Genomic DNA, 13124 nt, shown 5'->3' with positions numbered 1-13124 from the left:
GGGTGAAGTAGTGCACACACTATCACACACACCCGACCCCCACCCTATACGCCTATGATTTACCCAAAAAAACTTTATTCAGACAGAAAAAGAAAAAAAAAGCCGAAAGAAATATAGAATCTGAGGAGACTCAAAAGACTCACAATAGACGCGGAGGTGGAGGGGGATCTGTCTTTTTTTGAACTTTTTTTTTTTGGAAAAAGGGAATTACTACAGATATTTTATAAGATATGACAAAATGGACAAATATTTTAGATTTTTGTAGCCATTTATTTTTATTAAAGTTATGAATATTTTCTTTTTCTTTTTCAGATTTAATAAGAGGAGAGGACAGCATTTTTGGGTGTACATACAGTCATTGAATTAATTGTGTTTATTTATATAAAAAGAGGTATCTCTTATAATTATCAAATAAAGCATAGATATAAGGTGATATTTCAGCAAGAATATAATTATTAAAAAAAATCTAAGCATAAATTAATTTAACTTTTACATAGAATTGCATGTCAATCGAAGCACCCCCCTCCCCAGACACAAAAATATTAGTATTTTTACCCAATGACAGTGCTCAACGTACATCTACTCCAGCTTTATATTTGTAAAAAGATCGACTTTAAAAAAAATCTTGCTCAGCCGAAATGAATGTGATTTCCTTATATGCAGCTTAAATGCTTTCTTTTTGATATACACTTGTCAAGGTTATTTTATTATTGAAATTTTTACCCCATATATCTTGTAAATGGAATATATTTTTTACTAACCAGTTTCTGTAAGAATTTCTCTGAGCATGGGTGTAATGTTTTGTTTTACAGATAATAAAAGTAATGCAGTGGATTCATAGATATCATGCAGCGTACTACTTTTACACCCACCCTGTGATTAAATCCCAGTCCAATGTTCTGCTGATTGCATAACACAAACCTGACAGAACAAGTTTGTTTTCAAAAAAGACAAAATTGTTAATTCCATTATCCATAAAATTAATTTTTGTCAAAACATATTTCTAGAGAGACCTTTTATGCTAACAATGATTATCTTTTTACAAGTTGTTAAAAGACGTAAAAGTCAGCCATCAGAGGCGTTAAAATTAGAAAGTCCTCCAATTTTCAAACCGAAAGTAGATTTTTTAAAACATGTTAAAACCGATTACTTTATAAATTATCAGAGTTTAAAACTTCTTAGAAAAATATTGGTTATCAGATCAGAGTTTTTAGTTTGAAAAAATTGTTTGACGGTTGACCAGATGTGTAGACGTCATGTCGTTTGTAATGCGGGGGGGGGGAAGTATGGTATTTGTAATAAGTAGAAATACATTTGTATATATACACACTCTCTTAAATTGTTGACTCTGTAAAAACACGAAACGTACACTGGTTTTGTCAAATACACCAACTTGTTTTTGAAAAAAAAAAATTATCACTGAAGGTAAAAAAAAAAAACAATTTACATGATTTAGGGCCTGGTACCACTGGTGCTTGTTTCTTTCATAAAATTCAATAATAAAAAGTTCATACAGATTACAGTATGTAATCAATTTTCAATAAAATGTAATATAATAACAATTTTTAACATTTTGTTTACACGTAGAAAACAAGTGTACTGTATACAAACTTCAAAAGTGTTTGTGAATTAAACACATAAAGAACACTGTAGAAGATAAATTTTTATTTTGATAAAATTTTTGGCATCTTAAACTGAATTTAATTCAAAGTCAACAAAAAACATACCTTTTTTTCTTATTGAAACCAATTTAAACATGTTAAATGTAATAATTAAAGATTTAATTGATATTCTTTACTTACTCCTGTACAATCCTTGGGAAGCATACGGTCGCAACCACACTGCCAAAGCAAACTCTATTTTGGGCTATGCTTTTTAATTGGGTTGACCCAGGTAAAACCTGTTTCTATTGCATCCGTTTCTTATGACCCAGGGGGTCTTTCAGCCCCCCCCCTTCCACCTTTCATTGTGGATTCCAATCCAGGGCCTTGTTGTTTTGTGATGTTGATTGAGGATTTGCACTAGGTATCCCCTATCCAGCCCTATTTTCCCTTCTTTACGTCAACATATATGGGATTTTGGTTGGTTCTCTCCCATAGACTGTTGTTTGATATGGTATAAAGCCATCTGATGTTAAGGATATGGTGGAGAGAGACATTTGTTGATAAAAGACTGTAGTTTGAAGTTAATTAAATAACAATCCTTTTTTTAATGATAGTTTTTTGAACAATGGCGGAGCAGGGAGACCCGTTTGACCTCTCTGACACAGATAGTGAAGCTGAGGAGGTAGAAGAAGTCGACAAGAAGACGTCAGTATGTAAACGACAGATTGTGGCCGCCATCGATTTTGGCACAGCTTACTCAGGCTACGCATATTCGTTCAAGCATGATTGGACTAAAATTATTACACAACACTGGCATGGTGGGGAGTATTTAACACACAAGGCACCAACTTCACTTCTTCTGAAGCCCGACGGTTCATTCTTTAAGTTTGGGTTTGAAGCAGAAAATGAATATGCTAGACTGTCTGAAGATGATAACCATAAGGACCATTATTTCTTCCGTAGATTTAAGCTGATTTTAAAGTCAAAGTTAACAGAGGTAAGAGAAGATTCAAGATGTGTTTCTCTCAAACTGAACTTTAAAACAAAACAAATTCAGAATCACTCCTATAAAATGTTCATTTGTTTGTTCCTTTTCAAGATTTTTTTATAAGTAAAATTTTTCTTCAATTATTTTGGTATATTTTTTGGGGGAAAATTGGAATTTGAAAAAGACACTGTGGAAAAAAAATTAACCAATTATTAACCTTTGAGTAATAGACATTTATGTCATTTTCACAGTTATCTCTCTGTCAGAGTATCAATGAACTTTCTTTTGTACCAGAAATTTGGTCTTGTGACCTGGCCCTTTTCTTGTTAATTCAGTGGTAATTTTTTAAGAATAATTTTCGAATAAAATTTTTAAATACCGTATATACTCGTAAAAATATTTGACATTTGGGTTTGGCCCACTTCTAAAAAACTGTTACCATGTTAACTTTTGCTGTAATAAGCTTATATTTCAGATGAATATTCCTTATAATACCCTTCAATCTTAGACCTATAAGTTAACACATGCATTTTGAGAAATATTAACTCTTGCCAAAAAACCGACTTATAGGCGACATATACAAAGACATTTCTATATCATTGAATGTATATATATATAATGTTAAACCTTTTTCTAGAGAGTACATGCAACAGTTTGTGTTGAGACAAATTTTGTGTCTGCAGATTTTCACTTATTGCATCCAGTATCTGAAAGACCACATGCTGGAAAATATAAACAAAAAAATCACTGGCCAAATTAAAGTGAGTGACATTGATTTTGTCATCACCGTGCCAGCAATATGGGACGACACAGCCAAGATGTTTATGATAGCCGCTGCCCAAACGGTAGGTCTTTAGCTCTATTGGTCAAAAACCAGAAAAGCTTTTAGTGAGGCCTATATATATTATTTGTTTGCAGAGAGTACATGAAAATGAAAAACTTTTTATTTTAGCCATTTTGTATTTTTTTTTCCAATATTGTCAGGATACAGTATTGAAAGTGTTTCATTGTCAATTTTTGTCTTTATCAATTTAGTAGTTTATACCAAGAGACCTTATTCTGGAGAGTATAAACCTATGAAAAAATTTTAATATGTGAAATCAAAAATGAAAACAATTTTTTTTGTCATCCTACTGTGCCAAAAATTATAGGTTGGCAACTGCAAAGATGTTCATGATAGCAGCTGCCCAAAACATTTTTCAAAATGACTAAAGATACATGTTTTTATGATATTAATTTTTTTTTTGATCTATTGCCCTGGTTACAGTATTACTAAAAATAGAAATTTCTTTGAAATACTTTCAAAATGTTAGTCTGATTTCAAAATAACTTGGCACACAAGTAGACTACACTAACATGCTAAGATACATAATTCTGTGTATGATCTCAGAAAGTGGGAAAAAACAAAAAAAAAAAATAAAATAAAATACCTTGATATAAGTTAATAGATATATTGATACTGAAGTTTTTATGCACAGAAGATTCTGTTTATTGATATAAAATTGCTACATGTATATTGTGTTTTCAAATTGATAAATTTCTTGGTTCTCAATTGGAATATTAATATATTTGAAATGTATTATGTGTATTTCATAACAGACAGGTATAGAAAAGGAACAGCTGAAAATTGCCCTGGAGTCAGAGGCTGCCTCCATTTATTGTCAGTACATGCACCTGGAAGGGGACAAAGCTCCAGAGAAGGCTGGGTTTAAGGATAAACTGACAGCGGGCTTTAAGTACATGCTGATAGATCTTGGAGGTAAATGTTTAACATTCTATTTTTTCATTTTATTTGTTATATAATATGATCTGTATGTACCTCAGCCCAGTTGAATGTCCCCGTCTCACCATTCCTCATTATAAGCCTGTATCAGGGGTAGACAAATAGAATTTTTCAGTACTTGCCCTTGTGTGTCGTTAAACTACTTGTCCTCTCTCTTGTCCCACTTTCTTTCTTAAATTACACAGAATTGAAGCATTGATATTAAATTATCATGATTATTTCTTGAGTGAGACACCTAAACAATACACGAAGACCATCATAGATCTAAAATTATGAAATTCTTCCACAGATAAATTTACATGTAGAGGAAAATGTTTAATTTTAAGGAGTATTCTTCCTCAAAATTCTGCAATAAAATACACTTTAAAAAAAAAAACAATGTTGTATTTATTTAATAGAAAAAAGTGAAGATATCGGACACTGATCAATCTCATAACACCTAAAAACAAAAAGAGTCTGGGAACATGGTGAACAGAACACTACTGCATACTGTGTGATTGCCAGAGAACAGCAATCAACAATTTTAATACCACTAGCCTCACCTCTGTATACACAGTATGAATTTAATATTTTGACAATAAATGTCTAAATTCCCATACCCGTTTTTGACGACATAAATAACTCCATGTTTTACGTCAACAGCAGTGAAAACAGATGTTTTTCAGAATTTGCTGTGATTCATGATACTTTAAAAGCGATAACATAAAAAAGATATTTGAGTATTGAACATAATTTTTTTTTTTGTTAATTGGAAAACAACTTGTCCGCGGGCAGGCACCTGTTATCAAATTACTTGCCCACCAACCAAAACTGGTTGTCTCGGGCGTCGGGCAGTGCTATTTGTCTAGCCCTGCCTGTATACAGATTTGATTTCATAAATCATTAGAATAGCAAAAAAAAAAAACCAATATTTTGTGTATAGAAATCTAGTAGATGTAGATGCAAGGAAAAAGAAAATCCCTAACCTTCAAAAATGATTCACAGTTGCCAAGTATTTCCCCCAAACTTCTATTTTTAAAACTATAGTCATTTGAAATGAAAAAAGGGTTTCAAGCCCAAATATACATTTTAACAAATAAAATGTGCTTTACACATGCATTTGAGTAAAATAAATAAATATGGGATAACTACATAATATTATATTCTTTGATTTATTTTAAATTTTATTTTTTTAATTTTAAGGTGGCACTGCCGATATCTCTGTTCATGAGAGAGCACCAGACGGAGGATTGAAGCAGGTCATTGTGCCGAGTGGAATAAGCTGGGGTGGAACCAAGGTGGATGACGCATACCTTCAATTCTTCTGTGATCTCTTTGGAAAAGAAAGCATGGACACATTCAAAGAAGAATGCATGGAGGATTACTTAGATTTATTCAGAAAATTTGAAGTTCAGAAAAGATCTGGACCTACGGCAACATCTGACAGTATTTACATCAGAATTCCACTTTCACTCTCTGAAATTCTTGATGAGAAAGATGGAATGGCCAAAGCTATTGAATCATCAAAATACAAAGACATTATTTCTTTTGACAAGAAAACTTTGAAATGCAAGGTTCCATATTCAGAGTTTGAAAATCTGTTCAAGGAAACCTGTGATAATATTAAAAGTCATCTTGATGGATTGTTGAAAAAACCTGAGTTGGCTGACGTTGAAACAGTTCTGTTGGTTGGTGGCTTCTCCGAATGCTACATCATTCAGGAAATGATCAAGAAAGAGATGAAAGACAAACATCTAATTTTACCAGAAGAGCCCAGTCTAGCAGTACTGAAAGGTGCTGTTTACATGGGTCATGTACCAGATGCAGTAACCACTCATATTTCAAATTATTCCTATGGGGTCCAAAACTGGCCAGACTTTGATCCTTCAAAGCATCCAGAGGAGAAAAAAATAAGAGTTGGAAACCAAGACAGATGTCGTGATGTTTTCATGAAGTTCGTCACAAGAGGAGACAAAATCAAACCAGGGCATCGCAAATGTTACATCTTAGAGGTCATCAAGCCTGACGAGGATATCCTTCAATGCAGCATTTATCTGTCACATAAACCAGATCCGAAATTCATTGATGAAAAAGGGGTGTCTCAGGTTGGATCCCTGCAGATTAAACTACCCAAAGTGGACAAAGGCACCTCCATCGATATTGAGGAGGAAATCTTCATAAAAGACACAGAAGTGGAAGTGATTGCTACTGAACTGCATGAATTTAAGGAATTCAAAGCAACTTTTGACCTTCTTTCTCCAGATATATTGAAAGAAGAGTAAATATCAAAGTCATGTGATGTAAAAAAAAAAATGTGAAAAAATGTAACTTGTAATATCTTGCAATGAATTCAGAACAGTTTTTCATACATAGAAAGTGTAAAATTAACTAAGTATTAAAAATTGCTTTTTTTTTGTGAAACAAAGAATTTATTACTATAAATTATATTGTGCTGTAATGAAAAAGAATTTCAAGATTGCAAAGAACAATTTTTATTCTCTCTGTAAGAATCTTACTTGATAAGTATAATAATTTGCTCTTTCTAAGAGAAACTGACAGATGAGAAGACTTGATCATATTCTGTAAAATGCATAATCAAAGACATTTTTATAACCAATCTTTGTTATCAATTCTGCTGATTGTATGTAATGTGTATGTGTATCCATGTTTTAAACATGTCCAGTGCACCAATCCTATCATTTTACTAAATAGTATGTACATGAATATGCACCTAAGTGTGGAAGTCAGTGAACTGCTGGCTGTCATCATAGCCAAGCATGTATTAGTACATGTGCAACTTGTAAATGTGGAAAAATTGAGTGATATACTTGTGTATTTGCAAAACAATTTCACTGTAGGGAAATTCATTAAAAACTTTCATACAATTTGTCAAAGGTTCTAAGTTTAAAAATTTAGAATAAAGATTTTATAGAAGATAGTATGTTTTTCTTTGAGACATGTATGTTTGCTAACCAACATTGTAAGATTAAAAAATAGGTTAGCATTGCTGTAAAATTAAGTAAGGATAAAAAATATTCTGTATTTTTATTGTAAAACTTTAAAAGTATATGGCCTTTAACGACGTTCGATCCTGATATTTAAAGTCTTAAATTTTTTTTGCCAAGTATATTTTTAGTTTCTACATACATAGCTTAATTAAAATTCAAATCAAAAAATGCTAGTGTAGGCGCTATAGTACATTTAATATGTTTTTGCACTGAAATTTGTGTCTTAGTAAAAAAATTGAGTTGTGGAAAGGATTGTTGTAGGAACTGAGTGATGTGTGGTAGTAACTGAGTGGTGTGTTGTAAAAAAGACACTTTAAAATTTGATGTTGTGTTTCAAATTGCTGTGTGGTCAATAATTTGACCTGGTGTGGGGGTAATAAAATGTGATTTTTCTAGGATCTGAAAATGTGTGGTAAGGAACTTACTGTGTGGAAGTCTTAGTTTTGTGTTTTAAGCAAATAGAAAGTTATTTGTGGTATTCTCTGAACATCAAAAGTGTGTGGTTGTGATGTAAATTTGTGTGTGGTAAAAAAGTGTGTTGTGTGTGGTAAATTGGCTCAATTTGTGTGGTAGGAATGAGTGGTATATTCACTATATTTGTCATACTTTGTTGATAGAATTTATATGAAAAAAATCTGATAGATATTTCAGAACCAGCATGATGCATTTCACTGCAAAAACAGCTTTGTGTGCAACCAGCATAAAAAAAGGAATCCAAAATTAACAGGATTATTATTAAAATTACTGGAAGGGTGAACCCAAGGAAATAGATTTACAATCTAATGAAGAATTTCAGTTTGTTATTACAGTGTGGTAGAAACTGAGTGGTGTGTGTTATTGAATATAGTGGTGTGTGGTAGGATTCAAATTTAATGTTAGAACTTAGAAATGTGAGGTATTTTATAAATGTGGTAGGAACTGAGTGGTGTGTGTGGTAGGAATTGAGTGGTGTGTGGTAGGAACTGAGTGATGTGTGGTAAATTTTTAGTAGTGTAGGATAGAAACTGAGTGGCATTTGGTAGAAACTGAGTGGTGTGTGGAAGAATTGAGTGGTATTTGGTAGGATCTAAGTGGTGTGTTGTAGGATCTAAGTGGTATTTGGTAGGGTCTGAGTGGTGTGTCACCGTGTGTGGTAGAAACTGAGTGTGTGTGGTAGGAACTGAGTGGTATGTTGTAGGATCTGCATGATGTGTAGTAGGATCTGAGTTGTGTGTAGTAGGAATTCAGTGGTGTGTGGTAGGAACTGAGTGGTGTGGGGGTAAGATCTGAGTGCATGATATATGGTAGGATCTGAGTGGTGTGTGGTAGGAACTGAGTTGTGTGTGGTAAGAACTGAGTTGTGTGTGGTAGGTTCTGAGTTGTGTGTGGTAGGTTCTGAGTTGTGTGTGGTAGGTTCTGAGTGGCGTGTGGTAGGAACTGAGTGGTGTGTGATAGGAACACAGGGCTGCTACGTTACTATGAGAACCACAGGTACCAAGGGGCTCCCAACAGGATTATTATTCAAATTACCGGAAGGGTGAACTCAAGAAATAGATTTACAATGTAATGAAGAATTTCAGTTTGTTATTACAGTGTGGTAGAAACTGAGTGGTATGTGTTAGGACCTGAGTGGTGTGTGGTAGGATCTGAGTGGCATGTGGTAGAAACGGAGTTGTGTGAGGTAAGATCTGAGTGATGTGTGGTAAATTCTTAGTAGTGTGGGATAGAAACTGAGTGGTATTTGGTAGAAACTGAGTGGTGTGTAGAAGAATTGAGTGGTGTTTGGTATGATCTAAGTGGTGTTTTGTATAGGATCTAAGTGGTATTTGGTAGGATCGGAGTGGTGTGTGGTAGAAACTGAGTGGTATGTGGTAGAAACTTAGTGGTGTGTGGAAGGAACTGAGCTGTGGTTTGTAGGATCTGCGTGATGTGTGGTAGGATCTGAGTTGTGTGTGGTAGGAATTCAGTGGTGTGTGGTAGGAACTGAGTGGTGTTTGGTAGAACCTGAGTGGTGTGTGGTAGAACCTGAGTGGTGTGTGGTAGAACCTGAGTGGTGTGTGGTAGGATCTGAGTTGTGTGTGGCAGGGTATGAGTGGTGTGTGGAAGCATCTGAGTGGTGTGTGATAGAAACTGAGTGGTGTTTAGTAGGAACTGAGTGGTGTGTGGTAGAATCTGAGTGGTGTGTGGTTGAAACTGAGTGGTGTTTGGTAGAAACTGAGTGGGTTTTTTTTACAAACTTAAAGGATTATTGTAGGAATCAAGATGTGTGTTGTAGGAACTGAGTGATGTGTGGTAGGAACTGAGTTGTGTGTGGTAGGAACTAAGGTTTGCATTGCATAAAATGATAGAATTGTTGTATGAAGTATGCTGTAGGGACTAAGTGATGTGTCGTAGAAACGTAATTGTGTGTTGTAGGAAGTAAGTGGTGTGTTGCAGGTACTGAGTGTTTTGCACAAAATGATAGGATTGTTAATAGAACTTTGAGATGTGCTATAGGCCTGAATGTTGTGATTTAGAGACTAAGTGTTAAATGGTAGGAACTGAGTATTGTGTGGTAGGAACTGAGTGATAGGTTGCAATCTGATAGGATTTTTCTAGGTATTATGATGTATGCTGTAGGCCTGAGAGTTGTGTCGTGGGAACTGAGAGTTGTTTTGTAGAAACTGAGTAATCTGTTGCACAAACTGATAGAATTGTTGTTTTGAACAAATCATAGTTACAGGAGTGAATGGTTTCTTGCATTCTTTGATGTAAAAGCATTTTCGACTCACTTAAACAATACATGATTGTATATCCATTTAATGAAAACATTTTACATTCGTTTCAATGTTGAAATTTTATTTTTTTTGGATTAAATTTTTTATTAGGTTATTTATATTTTTATAGATTCCTACAAAACCTTTATGAAGATTGTTAACTCTCTATACATGCCATACGAGACAAATAAGTTTATGGCCTGCGTAGTCGGTCTGGTGTTTGCTGATGGTCAGCTACATACTGATAAGAATGTATTTACTAACCTCTGCGACTTAGTATTATCCTTTATTGGGAGATGGTCGAAAACGTATGTTTGGTTTGTAGACATATCTTTATTAAACAGAACCCCTAGTGTGAAAGGGCGAGACGATTTAGAGGGTCATAAACCCCCCAGATTAAAGTATACTGGTATTGAGGGAAGGCCAATATTACAGAACATTTCTTTACTACCATATAAAATTTAATCATTTTTTCGATTTGGACAAATTTTACCTTGAAAACCTAAAAATGAGCAAAGCTAGAAGACAGTTATCTGAAGTTTCGGTATAAAAGATTATGCTGATTATTTTTTTTACAATTTATACCCTTTAACATGGCCTCGCTTAAGATGATGAATTATTGCGCCTGGTTAAATATGATACCTTTACCTCTTCAGTAAATAAGATCATAAACTGTCTTGTCCCTTATATTAACTGTACATGTTTATTTCCCCGGGTTAAAAGAGTCACTGTGATATTCTTTTGAGTGAAGTCTATGTGATACAGATATGATTTTACAATAATTGTAGCGAACTTGAAGTGTTTTCTTTGCAAAATGGAATTTAATCATAGCAACACATTCATCATGATTTTAGTAGTTTTTCTGGTTATCAATTTATCGGTAGTTGTGCCAGAATCAAGTTCATTATCTCCAAGTGTCTCGGTATCCAATTCCTTGACAGGACAATCCACACAAAAACCAGAAAGTACCCGAAGCTCGTCAGAAGTTCCAACTACGCATGCTCAGCCTGGAACTCCAAATCCAAACTTGGAACCTACGAAGAGTTTTGAAGAAAAACAGTCAATGGTGGCCATATTTACTCTGGTTCTCTTGCTCTTCTGTATACTGCTTGTAATCGCTGTCATCTGCATCGGAAAAGTCGAAAACAAGCGTACTGGATTGTGGAAAAGCAGACGTCTGTCTGTGGCAGTCGATCATGACCATAACGATATTTCGAACGAATTTAGTAAATACAGCAAGTTTTAAAAGTATTTTTGTTTACCTAGTTTGAAGATAAACCCTTTTTGAATACAACTAATGAAGTTATTTTATGAAATCTTAGAAATGGTTCAAAACTTAAAAGATACCTTAAAGTTCTCTTTACGGTACTATACGACTTATATGAAGTAGTAGACTGCTCATGAATATTATATTTATTATGTGTTATAATGTATTTTTTAATTGTTGAATGTGTTAACTTTTTTAACAACATCTTTAATTGGACCTTTTTAGCTCACTTGAGCCGAAGGCTCAAGTGAGCTTTTCTGATTAAAATTTGTCCGTCGTCTGTCGTTGTTGTTGTCGTCGTTGTTGTCGTTGTCGTAAACTTTTCACATTTTCGACTTCTTCTCAAGTACCGCTGGGCAAATTTCAACTAAACTAAATTTCCACAAAGCATTCTTGGGTGAAGGGGATTCAAGTTTGTTCAAATGAAGGGCCACATCCTCATTCAAGGGGAGATAATTGGGAATTAATGAAAATTTAGTGGTATGCTTTAAAATCTTCTTCTCAAGAACCACTGTGCCAGGAAAAATGAAACTTATGGGGAAACATCCTCAGGCAGTGTACATTCAAGTTTGTAATTGTTGAGAGAGATACATGTTTTCTTTAAAAATCTTCTTCTCAAGAATAGCAAAGCCATAATTGATCATATTTATATGGAAGCACCCTCAGGTAGTGTATATTAAAGTTTGTTCAAATCATGACCCCCGGTAGATTTTTTACATAGAGATATATATAGAAAAATTCTTTAAAAATCTTCTTCTCAAGAATAGCAAAGCCATAATTGATCATATTCATATGGAAGCACCCTCAGGTAGTGTATATTAAAGTTAGTTCAAATCATGACCCCCGGGGGTAGGGCGTTGCCACAATGGCCGCCAAATTTTTACATAGAAATATATAGGAAAATTCTTTAAAAATCTTCTTCTCAAGAATAGCATGCAAAGCCATCATTGATCATATTTATATGGAAGCATCCTCAGGTATTGTATATTCAAGATTGTTCAAATCATGAACCCGGGGGTAGGGCGTTGTCACAATATAGGAAAATTCTTTAAAAATGTTCTTCTTACGAAAAGCAAAGCCATAATTGACCATATTTATATTGAAGCATCCTCATATTGTGTAAATTCAAATTTGTTTAAATCGTTGACCCCCGGGGTATGGCGGGGGCCAAAATTACCGATCAAATTTTTACATAGAACTATATAGGAATTTTTTTTAAAAATATTTTTTTTCTCAAGAATTGCAAAACCATAATTGATCAGATTTATATGGAAGCATCCTCAGGTTGTGTAGATTCATATTTGTTCAAATCATGGCCCCCGGGGGTAGGGCTGAACCACAATGGTCAATCAAATTTTCACATAGAAATATGTAAAGTATTCTTTAAAAATCATCTTCTCAAGAATAGCAAAACCATGATTGGTCATGGGACTACTTTTGGATTTAAACTTTTCAATAATAAACCAATTTCTACTTTTACATAGCCACTGTGCTCAGGTGAGCGATGTGGCCCATTGGCCTCTTGTTAATGAAAGACTTCTGGTGATGATGGTATATTGTGAGTGAACTGACAGCCTATTGTACTGGTTAACCAAATCAAATACTTAGTACTAGTAAATGTACGTACTACATAACTGAGCTAAATATACTAATATATATATTCACTTATAATTCCTTCTTTTCGTTTATGTATATTTTGTAATGTTTATATTCGTCAAGTATTTGTATTCCTTAATCGATTGTTACAGTATTTTGTATTA

At 34.0% G+C, this 13124-nt stretch overlaps 1 protein-coding gene across 1 annotated transcript; it reads left to right on the top strand.

Annotated features, from left to right (window-relative positions):
• The first annotated feature begins 2209 nt into the window (after positions 1 to 2209).
• LOC134263778 (heat shock 70 kDa protein 12A-like) lies at positions 2210 to 6770 on the top strand. The gene is made up of 4 exons (XM_062746158.1): positions 2210 to 2601; positions 3246 to 3437; positions 4192 to 4351; positions 5558 to 6770. The coding sequence occupies exons 1-4, from the start codon at positions 2230 to 2232 to the stop codon at positions 6634 to 6636; spliced, it is 1803 nt and encodes a 600-aa protein (XP_062602142.1). The 5' UTR covers positions 2210 to 2229; the 3' UTR covers positions 6637 to 6770.
• The last annotated feature ends 6354 nt before the right edge of the window (positions 6771 to 13124 follow it).

The sequence above is a fragment of the Saccostrea cucullata genome, unplaced genomic scaffold, assembly GCF_032062105.1.
Source record: "Saccostrea cucullata isolate Sc308-1 unplaced genomic scaffold, CSIRO_AGI_Scuc_v1 ctg2338, whole genome shotgun sequence".
Lineage (NCBI taxonomy): Eukaryota > Metazoa > Mollusca > Bivalvia > Ostreida > Ostreidae > Saccostrea > Saccostrea cuccullata.
Note: the sequence above shows the minus strand (reverse complement) of the source record. Positions and strands in the feature narration are given on the sequence as shown.